Here is a 20,989-nt window from a genome sequence, read left to right as displayed (position 1 = left end):
TGAAATACACCACCTTCTGCCACCAACTCCCTGGAGTCCCCTTTCTCTTTCTCCTAGTATCTCTGCTAATCCAGAGAAGGTCAGGCATGGCCATTCTCGGAATGTTACTTAGCTTGAATACCTTTTACCACTATAGACACTGAACCTGCACTAGCTCATTCCTTCTTCGGCTACTGCGCCCACCACGTCCTCACACAAACCCTTTACTCTAGACTCTCCCACGTATCCACTACGCTACAAACACAACGTCTTGCACACCCCTGTGCTTTTGCCAGTGCTGTTTTTTTAAACGTGGAATGCCCTTCCACTTACTCTTTCTATCTCATCCTGCTCAGCTCAAAATATTACCTTTTCTGCAAACTCTTCCTTCAGCCATCTGGTCAGAACGAATTACTGATTTTGGTATAGAGTAGGTAGGTAGTCAAAAGCACAGACTCTGTCTCTGGGTTCAATTCCCAACTCAGCCATCACAAAACGGGAATCAGAGTGCTCTCTCACTTACTGGTTGCCTTTGAGGGCTTTGCTGAGACAATGCATGCCAAGGATTTAGTGCTTTCCATGTAATAAGTGCTCATTAACTGGAAGTCAGCACTGATGTCTCTCTCTCCCAATAAATTACATCTTAGAGGATGCAGACCTCCTCTTACAACATTATACCATAGTCGAGGGCTGGCATATTGCTAGCTTGTATAAGACATTTCACAGATATATGTCGATCCCATTAAAGGGGAAAATTCACAGTAAGTTTAAGGAGAAGGGACTTTACCTGAGCAAGGATGTGGGGGCTTCCTTAAAGTACAGGAAGAGCACAAAGCATGGCCTCTCGACTAACTCAGAACTAAGTTCAAATGCTGGCTCTGGCACCAACGACCTGTACAATATACGTCCATGTCTGATAGAATGTCAAGAGCCCAGACTCTGGAGGGAGACTTCCTGGGTCTGAATGCAGGCTGTAACTTTTTCAGTGGTGAAACCTGGTACAAATTATTCCATGACTCTGAGCCTCAGTACTCTCCTCTTTAAAATGGGGACAAGAGTAGTACATACCTCATAGGGTTGCCATGAGGATTTGATGGGTTGTTGCATGGAAAGTATTTGGAACAGTGACTGGCCACATATAGGTGTTTGTGGTACTATTAAAGGGCCAGTTTTGCTGGCCCAGGAAGCTTTGGTGCTGTATCTATGAACAACAAAGAAGTGATTAACAGAGGCACAAGACCATGGTGGTAGAGGCTCTAATACTTACATGCTGCATTCACGGGTGCAGTAGCAAATAAGACTGGGGCCTATTTTGATTTTGGTTGTTGTTTTTATTAAGATCGTGAGAAAGACTCATTGCAGAGCAGTGAGATGATGCCGAGTAAGACAACCAGGATAGACACTGATATTGTCAAACATTTTGGTGTGGATCCTGGATCCCGTTATTTTAAATTCCGATCCCTTGGAAAGGTCAGCTGGCTGGCTCCAGGTGAGGGACCATCAACTCACAAAGACATTTCACCTGAGAACTTAGTCCTCTCGTATTTACCTTGAAGAAGGAAGCAAACTTTGTATCGCCGTGATAAATAGAAGAACAATAAATGCACAGACCAAGTTTGACTTGAATACTTCATCCCTCATTTGAGAATACTGTAATTAAAAAAAAAGAAGGAGAATAAATTACTTCACAGCAAAACTGGACTTCCGGAAGAGTTAAGTTTTTCTGGTGTTTGGAGTTAAGGGCAAACGGCAAGAAAAAAAAATATTAAAACATTTTTTTTAAAGGAGGAATCCATATCTTAATTAACTCTTCACAGAGCATTATCTCCATCCCTCCCTCCACCCTTCCAGTGAGAGCCCAGGAGTGAATCCAAATCCCTTCCCAGCAAAAAGGAATGGGAGGGGATTCTGGGCAAGATTCTCCAGCTCTCCTCCCTCTGAACTAGCATCACTTGAACAAAACAGAAGAGCACACAGCCATATATGTCACAAATCAAATTCACATGGACTTCCTTCATGAGTAAACTTAAGTCATTAAAGGGTCTTTCTCTATTTCTTGTTAGGTGGGGGACACAGGAAAAGGTTTCGCCCGAGTCTTCCTGCCTCCTCTTTCATGAAAACTATTAAAAAATAAGATCACAGAATCTTAGAGGAGAGAGCAGCCTAAGAGAACTCCAGCGAGTGCAAAGCCTTTTCATTTCACACAGAGAAACGCAAATGATCGCCCAGTGTATTCCATGCCCTTCTCTTGTCTGCTCCAGGCATCCCTGCATAATGGTGCTAACTTAATTTTGATTATCCAGAGGGCTCAGTGATTTCACTGTCCAGCCTTAAAAGCTTCTGGAAGGTCAACACTGAATATGCACTTGCCTTAGTCCTGTCTAGTTTCCTGAAACCATCTTGGAGTCACTAAATGAAGAAGAATCCAATTCCTTCAGAAGGAAGAAAATGTTTCTAAAACTGAAGAATACCTTAAAATTAGCCTCAGTCAAGCTCCTCATTTTCCCTCAATGCCAGAGAGGTCAAGCAACTTGCCATAGATCACACAGCATACGGATCATTTTTAGGGCGGGGGAACAGAAAGCTAAGCCTGGCTTTGGAACTTTGTAATCCCTGGCTTGAAATTCAGAGTTACTTTATAAAGGAAACAAGTAAATGGACCTCTGGCAACACTGTAGGCTCATCCCCAGTACCGAGAAGGTTTTGGTCAGGTCAATGAAATAATAAAATCAGTCCAACTTGTTGGGGTGGTAGTCATGATCAACAGTTACATGATTTTTATTTTCTTGCCTACTTCTTGGTGTGGTCTGGGTTTTAGACTGAACAGACTGCTCAGTGTCCTGGCTAAGATGTGGGGAATGGCAATGTCCTGTGGCCAGCGAGCTCCACGGGGGAAGCACAAAGTTGCTTGGAGAATGCACCTTCATTGCTTCTTCAGGGCAACGCTTTTTCTGTTCCCCAGTACTGAGTCCTCTGTCTGCTTGCCAATAACCTGCTTGGTATCTGGAGGGGAAACTGGAATACTCCCCCAAAGCCCTCACTATAAGCCACCCTCACTCCCGATAAAACTACGGAAAATCTGTATTACCAAGAGCGCTACCTAAGGATGGGGCACAATCAGAGAGAGGCATATGCACACCAGCTTGGAAATCAGCAAGTTAGCCACAAAGCAGTTAAGTCAAGGAAAGATACATGTCTGAATTTCTTCTAACAACGAATCGTACAAGCTCTAATTATTCTTTGTCGGCTGACTGATGAATTTCAAACCAGCTAGGTTACAGAGACTTGGTCATGAGATTTTTAAAACAACAATGATAATTTTTGGTGTGTCTAATCCCTGTCTTCCTCATTTTCTGCATCTTCATCATCCCGACCATCATCACAACACCTTGGAGTTGTAATGGATCGTGGCCAGCAGGAATCCTTTCCATGACATTCTTGAGGTCTATTCAAATGCCTGCTCATTATCATTAGATGACCCTCTCTGCTTTGTTGGGGCAAGTGGGTTTTTCCCGCTGGGTTGGGGCAGACCATTCTAGGGGGTTCTAAACACCCTTGCCTTGGACACTCCTAGTGCCTGAGAACTCATTCCTTTGCAAAGTTTCCTTTCCATGTAGGGTCCATTTTTACTGTGAAGAGGTCTTTCCTGTAGACCTCAAGCCTGAGTCTCTGTCTCCTTTCCTTTCCTGAAAGCTTCTCAGTGATGACCTTAAAAATGTCACCTAGTCATCACTGGTCCAGCCTAAAGTTGCACATGGCTTTAGGTTTTTCACTTGCCTCGGCTGGCAGGCTGGAAAGACTTCCTCTGGCTCCAGATGGTCCACTCTGTCAGTGGCTCACTGTGAGTGAAGCCAGCTTCTTTGAACTTCCTTTTTCTGATCTGTCAGATGTGGGCATGAATACAATTCATAGGTTCCCAATGCTATTATCTTATTTGTGCTAGAATTGAATAATAAATTCTATTATTTTCATGTCTGAACTCCAGTGTCAGCACCGTCACAAGAAGGAGCCTTATAATATTTGGGAAGCCGATGTCAATCGAATATAAAATACTGGGTTTCAGAATGGAGGGCATTGTTACTTTGGAAACACAAAGGAGAACAGAACTACGGAAAGAACATTCCTAATTGGCTCAGGATGATAGGGTACTGACATTGGGTGGTGATTCATTTCACTTCCTCTTGACTTGTGAAGGTCTGAACACTTGGGCTTGCAGTTATATTAAGTTACAAGCACGCTCTCTCCTGCCATCGTTAGAGCTCTCTCTTGCTCACTTCACGTCTCTTCTGTCCTCACTTGGCCCCGCTTATCCTTTTAAGCCTTAGTGGTGAGCAAAATGAACTAACCTAGAGCTAGACTACCTGGATTTGGAATTAGCTCCAACACCTACTATCTATGGAACCCTGTACAAGTTGACTAAGCTTTGTATGCCATGGTTTGCTCATCAAGAAAATAAGGATAATAATAGGAACTATCTCACTAAGGTTGCTGGGAGAATGGAAAAGTTAATATATGCAAAGTGCCTAGAGCAGGTGCTGAGGGGGCAGGGCAACCTCATATAAAATTTCCCTGTAATCAATTAATTATATTTACTGTATTGCTATGCTTGTTACCTTTTCAGAGCCTGCTTTTCAACCTCAGTGTTGCCTTCTAGAATGCTGTCTTCTATTCCTCTGTACAAAATGGTACCTTGTACTCAGTAGGGTCCCCTAGAGTGTGGCTGACTGATTGGTCTATCATGTTAGAAAGGATACTTTTAAAAGGAATTGTAATCTTGTATGTGGTTTTTTTGTCTTAGGAAAAGACCCTGCCCTTATTCCTTCCCCTGCCTCCTAAAAGATCCTCCACCAGTGGGTAGAATTCTCCACTTCTCCAGGGACCTTTAGGAAAGATGTCCTTGGAAATGACTACTGGGCCTTTATAATTCACTGAATCCTTGGTCTGCAAGGATAGAGAAACTTGAGAATCAGATATGGAGAAAACATTTGTCAAGGTCAATTAGGGGATTGGTGGCCAAGTTCAGACAATAAGCCACACCTCTTGGCTCTCAGTGGAGTGTTCACTCTATTAGACCACTGTCTGAGAGCAGAAAAAGCCTGAAGCCAGTACCTGAGCCAAGTATATTGGGATTAATACCAATTAAAGAGCATGCCACTTGGAACAAATAATGAGATCTTAGAGTTTGGATTACTTTTTGTTTTTTTAATCTGTAGGGCTCTGGTTGACTCAGGAAATGGTCAAAATTTTGTAACATATTGGAATAATAATAACCAATGTCTGGTACAAGGTAGGCACCATGCCATATGCTTTATGTGGACGATCTCTTTTAGTTATCACAACAATGCTTTGAGGAAGATACTGTTTATCATATCCCCATTTTGCAGATAATGAAACTGAGGACTAGAATAATCGAGTAACTCAAACAGGACTTTACGGATCACAAGTAGGGAATCCTGAGGTTAGCCCTGGAATGCCATGTCTCATTGGCTGTAGTATAGCAGCTGCTACTTTGATGTTCTTAAGGCATGGTTATCTTCTTCACAGGATGCACTATACTGGGTCTTGCTATATTTCAGTGATGTGGTTCATGATACAAAGAAAGGAAATGTATTAAAAATTTGAGTCTATCTAAATCATGGTTAGAATGAGAGTAAATCATGATCTGGGCCAAGCATGGCCCTTAAGAACACCCTATGAATGAATTTAATAAACTGGCACTGCTGAATTTTCATGATTGATGGATGGATTCTCAGCACAAAGCAATACAAAGGAAGAGCCCTTTTCTTAAAGCCTGCAGGAGTGAACCACTAACAAGGAAGAAAAGAAAAAGCACAGTAGGCTTTATTTAAGAGTTACAGAATAAGAAGAACCACAATCTTCAAGTGATTAAAACATTGTTTTAAAAATAAAACTCTCCTACTCGTTTGACCAGGTTGAGACATGGGGTCCCTTCCAAGGAAGTGGGGGCAGGAAGAACAAGTGTTCCATTTTGTTCATGTCTGGGGACGTTGGTCCTGCATTCTCTTGGAAGTCATCTTCAGAAATGACATCAGAGCCATGAGGATCTACGGGTTCCTAGATCTGTCACAGGAAGCTTGGAACCCGAGTTTGGTCACACAAGGAAAAGCCTATTCTAGATTCTTCATCCACAAAGGTGTGACCAGGGAAGCTAGCTTTCAGAGATGAATGAACAGAGCTTTCACAATTTTTTGTTTCTGTGCCTGAGTCAGGCCTGGAAAATCTTCCTATATGTGTGGGAGGAAAATTACTCTTTCTCCTAGATTGGCCACTTCAACTATGAGCTAAAGAGTACTGACTAAATTCTTGTGTCTCTATAAGTTGTAAGGAATAGATCTAACCAAAGCAATGACCTAGTTAATTGTCTAAACTACAGCTATACTGTTTTTACCCAATTGTGTGTGTGAGATTACACAATTTTACAGGAGGAGTGGATTGTATTTGTCACCTCTTCCAATGCTTACTCATGTCAATTTCACTCAGTAAAATCTCTCATTAAATCCTGCCTGAAGATTTCCAGTGATGGGGGAAATCAGCCCCTCAACTTGAGAGCCCATTCCATCTTTGGATAAATCTAATTGGAAAAAAGATCATTTTCTAGCACACCTCTCATTAGTATAAATTAATATGTTTGTTAAATTAAAGAATCTCAACCAGGACAATTTGTTCGTTTTGTATGAGTGAATGAAGGAATTTAACTTCTGTTGTTACACTCATGCATTATGTAGCATGACAATGGCTAGAGTACCCTTAATTGATCATTTGAGTAAAAGACATAATTGCAATAAAAGAGGGAGGGACTAATTTTCAATAATTTCATATTTTGAAATAATCTTCCTTCTCTTGCTGTCTAGTGTCTAACCAAATCATTATCAGCAATAATTCTATGAGTGATAAGTGTGTCTGAAGAATGTCTCACTGTCTTACTTCTTCCCAGGTAACCTGACCTTTGAAAAAGGCAGATTTCTTCATCTTTAATAAACTCACGAGGAATCATGTGGACACATATCTAAGATGGACAGCTTCAGAAGAATGAGGCTGAGAGGACACTATACTGGGCATTATAGAAGATCCTTAATGACAATACAATATCATTAATGTGTTATGATACTATGTTATCATCTTCCTTGGTAGGGAGGTTGACTGACATATGAGAATTCCAAGCAGGACTTTACAAAGCTTCCCACCTGAATCTTCCGCCTCACCCTTTCTCAAATCTCTCATCCTTGGGAGGACAGACTCTTCCTTTCTTTACTGGCCGAGTTCCCCAAGCCACGATAAGCCCAAAGGAGTGATAACTACTCTTGTGTTCCTTGCCTAGAAGCCGCTGGTTGTAGGTGTTGATGAGGTCTACACATGAGGCATGAGGATTGCTCTAAGGACTGAGCCAATGTCTTTTGGGTTGAAATCATCCTAATTCTACCATTCTACACTGCACTTATGGATGGAATTGGTACTTTTGACTCTGAAAATACTGGCTTTGGGGGACTGGAACTAGCTAATTGGTCTGATAAAAAGAGACAGGTGAAATGACCCTTGATATCATTTGATTGCCTAGAGGGTGTTAGAAATAGCAGTAATTTTACAGGGTAATATCATGAATATTAAAGAGTATCACAAAGCTACTGTTTGAATAAGAGAAGGATTTTCTTCCTAAGCTTCTTTGAAATCTGTTCTTCCCACCGGAAGGAGGTGGCCTAAACAATCTTGGTATTTTGGGCCTTACTAAGAGTAAAACTCAAGAGTAACCTGAGACTATAACAGAATAATTCTTTTAAAACACTACAACAAAAACTTACAATGTACTATATGCTGGCTAACTGAACATAATAATAATAAAAAAGTAAAAAAAAACATAAAAAATAAAAATAATTTAAAAAATAAGGTCATGAAGAGGATCAGGAAGTGTCTGATTCAGAAAAATAAGAAAGAAGACCTGAGACCATTTGGTTCAGGCTCCAGATTCCTACCTTTCTGCACCTAAATAAGAAACGGAATGGTTCAACAAATTCTGAACACCTAATTCCAGAGTCCAAAATCCTAATCCATTGGAAAATTCATTCATCTGCCTAGATTTCTTGGCTTTGCCACAAGTCCTCCTTAATGATGTCATTCCATTTGTCATAACTCCAACAGGAGTGGGTGGAAAAACAAGAAAGAGAAATGTCAAAGTTTATATGCATTTTTCCAGAACTCTTTCAAGCCCCTACTTAACTTTCTTTATAAAGGCTAGAGGAAACTGAGAGAAATTCTGAATGCAGATAAGAACCACCTGTACTCCGAAAGGATTACCCAAAGGCTCCCTTGTGTGACAAGTCTTTGTTGTCCTTGTTTTTATGTGGCTGCTGACAGAAAGAAGAGTAATGTCAAATGAATGTTTTGAAAGGACTCAGCACAAAACTTGGGTCATTGCAAGTACTGTCTATGACAGGTATTATTATTATTACCTAAAAAGTGGGCAAGACCTGATGGCTGACTTGGGTGTGAAGAGGAAGCTCACTGTCAGTTTTGTTCAGACAGGCTCTTGTCCGGTTTGCCTGCTCTCTCAAACCATTGGCTCACACAGCTTGCTCCTCGATGGCTCATACCACCCAGCCTTCTGTCTGGATACACAGTTCAGGGGCAACTTGAGGGCTCAGCATGCCCACCCCCACGGCCCTAAGACAGAGCTATCTCACGTGTCTGCTTAGTCACTTACTTGGTTTTCACAGGTGCATGGACAGTGAGAGTGATGGGGTTGTCCTTGTTGTATCTGGGTGCTGCCAGGAAATGTGGTAGATTGTGTGTGCATGTATATGCATGTGTGTCTACATGTGTCTCTCTGTGTACATGTATGCATGTGTACCTGTCTTGCATATGTACATGTGTGCCTGTGCATGTGTGCATGTATGCATGTGTATGTGCATATGCATGCACATGGGTGTGTGCACATGTATGCACGCACACCTGTCTATGCATGTGCATGTGTACACATGTGCATGTGTGTCTGTGCATATGCACGTGTGTGCATGGACGTATGTACACGTCTGTGCATGCATGTATGCATGTGCACCGCATGGGTGTGTATATGCATGTCCATGTGTGCACGTGTACATGTCTGCATTACATGGGTGTATACATGTATGCATCGCATGTGTCTATGCACATGCATGCATGTGTACATGTCTGTGCATGTGTACGGGTGTGTGTGTCCATGTGTGCATGTCTGTGTGTACATGTGTGCACGTGTATGTGTCTGTATACCCGCACATGTGTACATGCATGCATGTGCATGTGTCTGTGCATATGCACGTCTGTGCATGTACGTATGTACACATGTGTGTCTGTGTATGCATGTGTACATGTATGTGCATCGAATGGGTGTGTATATGTATGCATGTGTGTCCATGTGTGCACGTGTACACGTCTGTGCGTTGCATGGGTGCATACATGTATGCATTACATGTGTCTGCACGTGCATGTGTCTACATGCATGCGTCTACATGCCTGCATATGTACATGTCTGTGCGTGTGTACGGGTGTGTGTGTCCATGTGTGCACGTGCATGTGTCTGTATACCCGCACATGTGTACATACATGCACGTGTATGTGTCTGTGCATATGCACGTGTGTGCATGTACATACATACACATCTGTGCATGTACGTACGTACACATGTGTGTCTGTATGCAGGTGTACATGTATTTTCATCGCATGGGTGTGTATATGTATGCATGCGTGTCCATGTGTGCACATGTACATGTCTGTGCATTGCATGGGTGTATACATGTATGCATTTCATGTGTCTGTGCACATGCGTGTGTCTACATGCATGCATGTATATATGTCTGTGCATGTGCACGGGTGTATGTGTCCATGTGTGCATGGCTGTGCATGGGTATGTGTGTATGTGTGCACGTGTGTCTGTGCACCCGCATGTGTCTACACACATGCATATGTACATGTCTGTGCATGTGCATGGGTGTGTGTGGGGGGAGTAAACAAAGAATGAGAGACATTTTCATGGTTTAATTTTGCTTTTTTTTCTGCCTCCAAGGTATTTGCCACATGCACAGCGATATAATCTCCAGCACACCCCATCAGCCTCATCCTCAACACAATTCCAAACTATGTGAAAAGTAGACACCCTGAAAACAATAGATCTTGTAAAGTATGGTAGAATCTGAGTTTTGGAAAAAGAGTTAGATTTGAATCCCTGCTCTGCTATCTTCTACATGTTTGAGCCTTGAGAAAGTTACTCCAACTCTCTGAGCCTCCCTCATTTATCAGACAATAAAACTAATTCCTACATGGAAGGACTGTTGTAAAAATTAAATGAGGTAACAAATATAAAATGCTTCCAGTAGGGCCTGATAGAGTAGCAAGTGATCAACGAACGTCAGTGCCCTTGCAACACTGCTGCCTCGAGGCACTCCATACAAGTTATCTGCCTTTCATCTGCACGGCAACCTTGTGGGGATGGGAAGTTCAATGACTTGCCTGAGATCACAAGCTGGAGTGTAAGTTTGAAGGGAGTGGAAGCCACGTCTCTCTGTCTTCTGACAGCACCTGCCCTGGTCTATGTCTGAAGCAGTCAGTAGGTACCATATGCTTTGCACTGGGCCTGAGGGACTTCCCAGGACTCACGAGCATGGACAGAAGGACAGTCCTTGCAGGAGCATAAAGAGAGCTTTCTGTGAAATCTAAAATCCTTAGCTGGCTTGGTCTCCCAGGAAGAAGGGCATGGCCTTTGGGAATGATCAAACACCAAATGCCCTTAGAGAGAGCCGATCTTTCTCATCTTATTTGGAAGGTAGTGATAATAGAGAATTTGGAAAAATAAAATCATTTAGAGAAAAGACAACTGAATGACTCTTACATATTTAAATATATCCCAGGGGGTCAAGATGGCCACTGCTTGTGCTCTAATGACCTGAAGGCAGGGCTGGGAAGGCCTCGCACAATGGGCTGTCCGTGTGTACTTAGTTAGTTCGCACTTTTATGTACTTATGTGATTATGTATTTGTGAAGGTTGTGACCCTGGTATACAAGCCACAGCAACACTGTTTCCTCCCACCATTTTTAATGAAGTAGTTTCTTTACGGAAGCTCTACAAATGTGAGATTTATGTTACGTGAGGGTTTAGCCTCACCCAGATGTGGATTGACATAGGATCAGTCACAAGGAAAGGGAAAAGAATAACTATTGCATTTATTCAAACATCTATTCCATGAGTATGATGTCAACTAAATTTCACAACAACCCAGTGAGGGGCAGGTATTATGATCATCATCCTCTCAGTGAGATCATCTTGTCCTGTGTCACCCAGTCAGTAATTGGTAGGAACTGGATTCAAGCATGTCTATCCAGCAATCAAGTGTATGTTTTTTCTCTGTTGTTTAACGAAGACCAGACACTTGTGAGATAAAGGAGGTGTATGAATGTCCTCCGGCATGATGGAAGGCTCTCAGTGTGTCAGCATCCACTCATGACCCATAAATCCATCAACCTTTCTTTGCACCCACTTCTATTTCCAAAGTGGGATTTGAACCAAAGTCTGCTTGACTCTAGAGTCTGAGCTCCTAGGAATACTGTGAGCCTTATGGAGACATTCCCTGAGGCCATACTGGCATCCAGTGTGGATCTAGGACCTTCTGATATGACCTGATTTCTGAGGGTGTTTGGCAAGTGACAACCCCAAATCCTAATGTGCAGCCAAAGACAGAGAAAGTTGGCCACCAATTTGGGACAAAGGAATCCTGGAATCCTAAATGTAGGTCCCCCTGGAAAATCAGAATCTTGGGGACAGAGTGATGGGTGGGTACCTGTATTTTTAACAAGATCCCCAAATACTCTTCTACTTGGAAAAATATCAGCCTAGGACAAAGAGGCTTTTTAACCTTAAAATTTTCACAATCACATAAAGGACGTCATTTCTCAATGGAAAAGGTTTTGGAATTTAGCAAAAAAAGATGCCGGCATTTAAAAAGAAGAAGGAAATCTAGTCATCATTGATATGGTTTGATTTTAATACTTGGTTTAATACTTGATTAAATACATTTTAGCCTCCTAAAATGCTCACATCAAAAGTATAATTCCCATAAACCAATTCTGAAGTGTATATTAAACATAGCCTAATCTTTACTCGTGATGAGGAAGCTGAGTTGTTCGGAGATGGCGATACTGTTTTCGAAAACTAAGCTTAACAAAGTCCCTCCAAGTATGTATCCCTATGTTACTGAGCTCTCTTCAGGCACTACAGGTATTAGGCTGGTTTATTTGGCCTGGAAACATCCATAAGCAATTATGATTAATTGCCTTCCCCATCCTAAGCTTCACAAATAAATAAAGAGCCTTGTCCTAGAAGAGAAATGAGGACCAGAGGCTGATCCCCCTTCCTGTAAGTGTTGTGGGGTTAAGTCTTTCACTATATATATAAAGAATACTCACAAATCAGTAACAGGTGAGCACTGCAATGAAAGATGACAATCACAAAAGGAGAAACAGGAAGACCAAAACATAAAAACATATACAGATAGACTTTCAACCTCAAGAATAATTAAAAAAAATAAAAGGGACAGAGATACGCTGTTTCTTATCAATTTTGTAATGCACATCAAGTATTTTTAAATGTACGTTCTTTTGTAGCCATTTTTAGGATCTTCTTCCCAAGGAAAGAATTAAGCATGGGTGTATGATTTAACTAAGACAATGCTTACTGCAATGCAGTTTATAATTTATAAGAGTGAAAAACTAAGGAAAAAAAGCCAAAAATGGTTAAAATATGCAATGCAGTAGTATGTAGTTACAATTTTTTTGATAACTGCATATTTGATAATAGGGAAAAGGCTCAAGCAAAGAGTGCTTAACACTGTATCACAAATCATTATGTACAAAATGGTCCCATTTTAATACAAAAATCGTGTAGATAAGCATACAGACAGAATTGTAATCATGAAGGCGTAGCGAGTCAGATGCCAAAATGTTTGCAGGGGTTATCCTGGGTTGTAAGGGTCACAGGAGATATTATTTTCTTCTTTTTGTCTTATATGCTTGGCATAAACTTTTGTTAGTGAAAATGCATTCATTTTTTTATAAGAAAAAAGTCATACGTAAGGAAGGAAAAAAATCCAATATGATCAACAGTATTTGACAAACCTGCCATGTTTCCACATCCCTTTCCCATAATTCTGATTTTTGTTTGCCCCTGAGATCTGTAAGCTGTCTCAGGAAGTATTTAGCTTGAGGCTAAAGAAGGGCAGAGGATTTTTCCGTGAAATTTGGGAGGACTGGAGGGGACTTTTGCTGCCTGGATTATGCCCCCCATCCCACCCAGAGGTCTGCTCAGCAGGTCCTCATGGGGATGCTGGGAACTAGAGATGCTAAGAACCATGGATTCTAACCTGGCTGAGGTCCAAGCCCTGGCTCATGTTTCTTGTCATCCACAGTGGTGAGTTTTGAAAGTGAAGGGAGGTGTTACTGATAATCACATTGAGAGAATCAATGTCTTGGGGCGCCTGGGTGGCTCAGTCAGTTAAACAACTGCCTTTGGCTCAGGTCATGATCCCAGGGTCCTGGGATCGAGTCCCACGTCCGGCTCCCTGCTCAGCAGGGAGTCTGCTTCTCCCTCTGCCTCTGCCCCTCCTCCTCTGCTTGGGCTCTCTCTCTCAAATAAATCAATCTTAAAAAAAAAAAAAAGAAAAGAAACATCTTGGGCAAACCAGGACGTATGGTCACCATGGTCATAGGGAATTCTGGGGCTCATGGCATCGATTGCTGAAAGATGCCAGGGCCTGTCCAGCTCTCTTCACAGATGAGGAAACAGGACCGCAGAGAGAAGGAAACACGTGCTGCCCAACCTTGGTGACGACGAGTCATGAGCATGCTGCTCTGAAGCTTAACTCAAAAGATTCCTCTGTGTGGGTATGTGTGTGACAAAGTGTAAGTGTATAAGTGTACAAGAGTGTGAGTGTATGTGTGAGTGTGTAAGTGTGTGTGTGCACCACCATGAAATGACATGGTAGGACACGAGCAGAACTTCACAGTCTTCTCTCTCGAAGCTCCACTGCTAAGAGTCAGATCAACACTGACTCATGTCTTTTGGCTCTTGGAGTTCTTAAAAAATATCCCAAGACCAGCTTACAGGAGTCAAGACAGTCTCCTCTAAACTGCTCCTTAACCCAAGTCTTCATTCATTCATTCAACAGGTATTTTTGTGCAATACCATGAGGCATATAAAGGTCCTGTTTCACAGAACACTGTGAAACAGTGCCCATTTTTATAAGCAAATGTGATCAGGAAATGTCTGAATGACATTTCGAAGGAGATTTTATGTTCTCTAACTCACTACATGGGTGGAGAAGGGAAGGCGTTCCCTTGTTCACACATCTTATTGTTCAAACAAAATGAAGCCTTTTCTTCCCCACAAAAGTTCCAATGGTAAAAATCAATGTTTCCATTTCCTGTTTTCCTTTTGGAAAATATACTTTCAGGGGTGCAAACTTGCTCCTAAGAAGCAGGGTAGGGCAGTGGGGAGAAAGAGGTCTTTGGAGTCACAAATGCTATATATATATATATATATATAACAACAATCCTAAGATGCACAATTTTCCCCCCACTTTTAAACATCTCTGAAACCAGGATGCATCATCTTAACTCTCCATGGAGTGGTAAAGCCTTGAGTTCTTTCAGAGAGGTTTGTGATTGCTTCTGCTGGTCAGCAGGGGGCAATATCAACCCGGGACCACTTCACATCCAATTCCCTGACTAAGGTTTTTTAAAGACCACATCGAGTGTGTGAAATCAGGTGGCAAGGCTATATGGATTCCATTTTGGAGTTTAACCTCTTGGAGAGCTCCTTTTTTTCCAGACCAGTCCCAGGGAATGGGCATGTGGGTGGGATTATCTGCTGGGTGGGATTTTTTTCTGTCCATCCTTACCTCAAGGGGTAAGCCCAGCTTATCGGGAGGAGTTCCTTCCAGACTCCCCATACTGGGTTTTTCTTTCTTAGTGCTGCATAGAAAATGGGGCATCTCACGGATGATGGTACCTGAGAGTCAACAGAATATGGCAGCCAAATTTTGAGAACTAGGACCTCTACTTAACCTCTAGACAGCTCAGTTTTCTTTTTTTGTAAGCAGGATAGTAATGTTTCTCTGAGGATGTAATAAGCTGACACACATAAACACCAGGCACACAGTAGATGCACATTGATAATATTGTCCAGTTCTGGAAACTTATGGACTTGAAGGTGCTGTGTTAAGTCAGCTAAGGCTCCAGGACTCTTTCCTACTTATTCGCTCTCCAGAACCTTCTGCCTCCTGCCTCCCACCCCATCCAAAGTTCAAAGAGGAGAGAATGCAGATAGCACAGGATTGTTGTCTTTATATGAAGGCCTGGGAGAGAACGAGCTCCAGGACTCTTGGGAGAGGCAGTGTGGTGAACAGACCAGGCAGCAGCTGGGGGCTCACAGAGGGCTCAGATTGAAGCCCCTCTACTGACAGGTGGAGTTTGGGGTGGGCCACCTAATCATTTCTCTGTGTCTCCATTTCATCAAGTATAATATGAGGCTCATAAGAGCACTTACTTCACACTGTCATTGTTAGTGAATTTGTGATAACAGCTTAGAATAGTGCCTGGTATTTGGTAAACACCCAATGGCTACTACTTATGATACATCCTCAGCTCGACAGTAATGCAGCCCCTAGAGAGAGTCTCAGAGCAAAAGTCAATGCGAGGGTCTCTGTGACAGGAAAGGGGGGAGTGAACAAACGTTCTGATGTGCCCCACTGTCCTCACCATGGGGAACCCATGCAAGGCAGAGCCCACGCTGGATAGTGCAAGGCTGGACAGTCAGGGGGCAAATCCCCACAGGTCAGTTCAGGATGTTACCCTTTGCTTCTCCTAGAAGAATCTCTCCTGGACCTAGAAATCAACCTCAGACACACTCTACCCCCTCCCCGCCCCTCCGCCCCCCGCAAGCCCACTCCTGCTCCAACACCAGGTCCCGCAGATGAGATGCAGATGCTATTGAATAAAACACATTAAAAATTATCTACAGTCTGCAGGGGTCAGGTCATTAGCAAAGCAACTACATCTTTAGCAAGAATGAACAAAAGGGTTTTGTATAGCTCTGAACGTAGGTATGTATCCAGGCTAATTGAGAAGATTCTTTGCTAGACCACCCTGTTCTTCCTAACTCCTTCAATGTGGCAACCACAAAAGAAAACGCTTTTAATTTGGACCCTAAGCCCCTTAAATATATTACAAGTAAGAAAAGCCTACTTGCTCTTTGGAGGAGGGGAGGGTGCTGAGTGAGACAAAATGTTTCTTCTCTTTTTGTTAGCACACAGACACAATCCATTTCAAATTGTGAACTAGAGGTGAAGATACTAATTTTGGAGTTTGCAACCTTTAGTTAGTTAATCACAGAAACTCACTGGGAATGGTGTATGTGCACAAAAGTGTGAATTCTCCAAATCGAGGAAAGAGGAATGTCCCAGGCAGCTGAACAAAGTAATAAAAAATTGCTCACTGGAGCTTTGCAGAGTATTGGATCAAACTCCTGAAATTTGCTTGCGAATTCCCTGCTGTTTTTGCCTGAGGCTCCTGCAGGGGCCAAGCATCTCCTGTGCTCAGTCCAGGAAGGTCTGTCCGCTTCCCTCAGTGCAGAGGAGCAGCCCAGCTAGGCAGGGACAGCGCCTACCTCCCCACAACCCTTTACAGTTTAGAGCTAGGGAGGGAGAGAGGCATGGGAAAACGTCATTATCAGTATCGGGATGGCTTCCACTTTTGAACACTAAACCTAATCAAGGCATTGCCTGGAGCTTCTCATAATAGCCTAAGTGGGACGCACATCCAAGATCCTCATGGTGCATTGAGGAACTCGTTCTCAGAGAGGCTACCTCACTTACTGAAGGTCACATGGCAAGGAAGTGGCAGAGGTGGAATTCCAACCGAATGCTGAACCCACCACCCAACTCCTTTCCACTATGCCTACATCAGGGGGCCTCTGAGCCATCAGACAACTGGGAAAATGGGAGAAGAGGTGTCTGTAATCTAAGAAAGGCAGTCTTTATCACTAATGCTTGCGTCCAGTTATTGGGTGTTCTCATACATTATGTGACAAGGGTTACAACGGACATGAGTTCTCCTAAAAGCAAAAGCAAGTGGCTGCTAATGTCCCTTAGGGTTAAAAACCTCAAAGTCGAGGGATCTCCTCTGTTCTTTTACTTATCTTCTCCTTAAAGAGCAAAGCTGAGGCCCTCTTCCCCTAACTAGCATCTCCATTCATGGCCTTCAGTCTACTCATGATTTGCAAAGAGAAAAAGGAAAGACAGTATCAAACCAAATCGAACAAACAAACGACAAACACACCAACCAACACCGCAGCCCCTGGGCTCTCTCTCTGGTCCCATAAACATTTATGACAAGTAACTTCAGAAAAAGAGCCACTATGGAGACCCAGCTCTACCTTGTGCTCCAGGCTGGAGTCTTTAAACATCAGTGAGAATGGCTTGATATGCTCTCTTCTCAATTTATCGCCACTCCGCAAGTCGATGGTATGTTCTATTCTCTTGTTAATTTCCTCAGGCCCAGACTGGACATGCAAAGCTTGTGCAAGATGGTTTGGAAGTAGATTTATTGAATTTCTTGTTAGGGCAGCCAGAGTCTAGGGGGAAAGCACATGCAAACACAATAAACCTGCTAGTCCCCTTTGGATTAAAAAGAAATGCAATGTTTTTAGATCAGGTTGCATTGCAAACAGTAATAGCACTCCATGCATGCAGTCGTATTCAGTGAAACCTACCGAAGTCGATCAGTTAGCCATTTGCTTCAGAGAAACACAAAATATCACATCAGGAGGATCACTTGCCTTTCCTCTGGGTAGGTGCACTGAATTCCTTTGGTTCAGGTATTTAAAGAGCTGTTGGCTTGGAGATGTTAATCAAGACCCTTTCTCTAACCAGGCACATGGCTGGTATGAGAGAAAGAGAACCACCAGAAATAACAGAAAGTAAAACAGCTGAAAAGTCCACAGAAATGATCATCTCTCACCGAGCAGAGTCCACACTTTTCGTGTGGTCTTTCCTTTAATGGCGGGGGAGAGACTGGGAGACCCAGGGCTTGCATTTTTTTTTGTTGTTGTTGTTTTTCACATTCCTTGTGGACGGACAGCCAAACGTGTCAGGAGCTCTTACTTAAACTCGAAGATTGTTAGATTTTTGCACTTCACAAATACGTTTTTCCCCATAGATCTATATCTTGATATAGATATATAATGATATATAATGCTTCATTCCTTTTAGGCAAAAAATGCAAGCAGCTGCAGCCTCTCAACATTTCCCAGGGATTAAACAGCATGAGGTGGGGAAAGGCGCGACCACCCTGGTTGGTCACATGGACACAGCAACAGCACTGGCTTGTGAAGATCCACCAGGTGTGACACGGAGGCCTCTGTCTCCCGCTGTTTCAGCTGCAGGTGACAACACCAACTGGCTGGATCAAGCCAAATGCAATGCTTGCTCACAGCTCCAATTAAAGACAACTTCTTTGACAAAATAGTGGGAGTCAGAGCCGAAGGGATATGGGGACAAGGGATGTCCATCTCCTCCTCCAGGAGATTTCCCTGGGGAGAGGTCCAGGATGAGGTGCATTTGTAGAGTCAGGAACTGAAAACTCCCTGCCTCTCTGTACACGCTCACCGCATCTGCTTTTCTCTGCCAGCCTCCCAGCCTGGCCACACTGAGCCCACAGACTAGACTGGGGTCAGGTGATGGAGCCATCAGATGGCAGCCTGTGGGACCTGACAGAGCACCTGGGATGCTGTCTTGCCCAAACGCTTCATGTATCTCTGAGCCTCAGAGGCATGTGCTCAAGAGCCATCAGCTCATCTACAGTCGGGTCAGATCCTCTGACTCCAGAGCCAGAGTCAGGGGCTTTGAGCTCATGGAAAACTTCTAGCCCATTCCATAAGGATTCTTCCTCTGGTACCTCATTTTAACTTTCATGGAGATTATTTAATGTAACCTAAATTCAAGGTCTCTAAGGAATTCCATAGTAGGGCTTCATCACCAGTAGAATTTACTGAAACCCTTTCTCCAGCCCCAGGATAAAGGATGGAGTTGCATGTGCCAACATAAGAAAGTAAAGTACATGCTCATAGAATGCTGAAGCAGTTAATTTCAGCTCTGAATTACCAAGGAGGCTACTGCAGAGAAAAAGATAGATGTTAGGGGGAGGAATGGCAGGATGAGAAGTGAGGAGCAGGGAGAAGGAAGCAGGGACCAATGTTCCAGAAAATTGAACAGCAGGAACCATGCAGGGCCAGAGGGCTTGAGCCCCTGGGACTAAATGCTGTTACAACAGAATCTCAGAAGGCAAAGGCATCTGTACTGTCGGCCACACGGTGCATCCCACACTGGTTTCTTGGGCAGAGATTCTTCCCACACAGTTTGGAAAATGACAAGATTTCATTCTCTATCTTGGAGGGGAGGGGGAAATGTTCACGTTGTTGTTGTCTGGGCATGCACTTTTATCCTCTGGCTTAGAGATGCCAAGATGCTCCCCCAGCAAGTGCTTGGAGCTGGGGTCCAACAGTTGGATGTGGAATCGGCTAAATATTGGCTTAGTACATTCATCGTTAGGTATTTCTTTCTCTCCCTGTCATTTTTATTTTTCTCACGGTTTTCCTTCCTGGAACAAAATTGATCCTACTTACTCTACCAGTCCCTCATGCCTTCACTGGCTCTTGAACCTCTGGATTTCACAGAGAAGGGGAATTTCAAAAAATATCTTTGGGACAGATATATATAAATTACAAAAGCTGCCACCAGTGCCATGACAGGTCTCTGATGTGACCACCACTTCATAAAATAAAGGGCATTTTTTTTTTCAATGAGAATGCTATACTCTCGAAACAAAGGATAGTCCTTTACATTGGATGCATTTAAATTAATGGATAACTCTGCTCATTTTTTCTTATGTCAGTTGGGACTGGTGAAAATGTCATGAAAGACTGACTCTGGTCTATAAGCAGTCCTTCCGAAAACCAACAATACACGTTGCTTCCTGGTTGCCTGTACCATTGGCCACTTCTGAAGGCAGAGACCAGTTGAGTCACCTGTCAGAGCTTTCCTACCCCCCACAAAATTCTACCAGCTTTGTGGCTACTTCAAATAAAAGTCTGGAAGCACCTCTCTCTTTTTCATCATTGCTACCAGGTCATAGTTAAGAGCTGGGAAGGAGCCCTTGTATCAACATGTCAATGATGCTGTGTTGGAGAGTTCTTTTCTTCTCCGGGCAATTATTTTTATTCTTTGCAGTTATATCCCTAGGTTTTTATTAAAGTTGTCAGTGTTCAGTGGACCCTTTCCTGATCATTCACTTTGTCAATGACATAGGACCATCATATCTGCTGTTTGACCAGCAATGTCTCTGGTACCCACCCCACAGCTTCAGGATGTATATGCTCAAGGGAAGACCAGCATCAACTAAAGAAGTCAAGCGAACTGGAATTAGGGAGGGAAATCATCTGCTTTCACTCACCCCCCATGCACCACTGCAAAGCATGGCTCGCTTTGGGGGTGACTGTGGTTTGAGATGAACTGGTATACCTCTCCTCCTCCATTAGTGATGACCACTAAGATTTGACCAAGTTGGATACGGTTGTCAACACCAAAAATCCATATGCTGATACTTCACAGGGATTCTTTTGTAAGTGGTACTGGGGAAATGGGTAATGGGTCTCATTTGCAGATTTAGAGTCATTATGGAACCAGTTGTTTTTAATAGAATATGCCTTTTTCTCTTTTTGAGTTGGACAGCTGTAGTGGGAGCAAGATTAAGATCATATTAAAAAATAGCATAAGCTTTCAAATAGGATTCTAACTGCAACTGACCTCTTAAAAGTTGATATTATTCTTTTATGTAAACAACTTAAGCAGTTGGCTAGCACTAAGAAAACAAATGGATGAAATGGAAGGAAATGGGAAATGCCCGAGAATAATAGAAA

The 20,989-nt window shown here is 42.9% G+C and overlaps 1 protein-coding gene across 1 annotated transcript in view; it reads right to left on the bottom strand.

Annotated features, from left to right (window-relative positions):
* ADCY8 (adenylate cyclase 8) overlaps positions 1–20,989 on the bottom strand; it is a 226,994-nt gene that overhangs the window by 63,379 nt on the left and 142,626 nt on the right. Inside the window, exons 8-9 of the mRNA XM_028105668.2 lie at positions 17,450–17,647; positions 1,529–1,629 (exon numbers count right to left, since the gene is read on the bottom strand). Coding sequence (XP_027961469.2) covers positions 1,529–1,629; positions 17,450–17,647 — 299 coding nt within the window. The remainder of the gene's footprint in view (positions 1–1,528; positions 1,630–17,449; positions 17,648–20,989) is intronic.

The sequence above is a fragment of the Eumetopias jubatus genome, unplaced genomic scaffold (genome assembly GCF_037043125.1).
Source record: "Eumetopias jubatus isolate StellerSeaLion01/CBP00866 unplaced genomic scaffold, mEumJub1_p1.0 scaffold_4, whole genome shotgun sequence".
NCBI classification, from domain to species: Eukaryota; Metazoa; Chordata; class Mammalia; order Carnivora; family Otariidae; genus Eumetopias; species Eumetopias jubatus.
The sequence above is the reverse complement of the archived record's forward strand: the minus strand, read 5'-3'. Positions and strand labels throughout refer to the sequence as shown.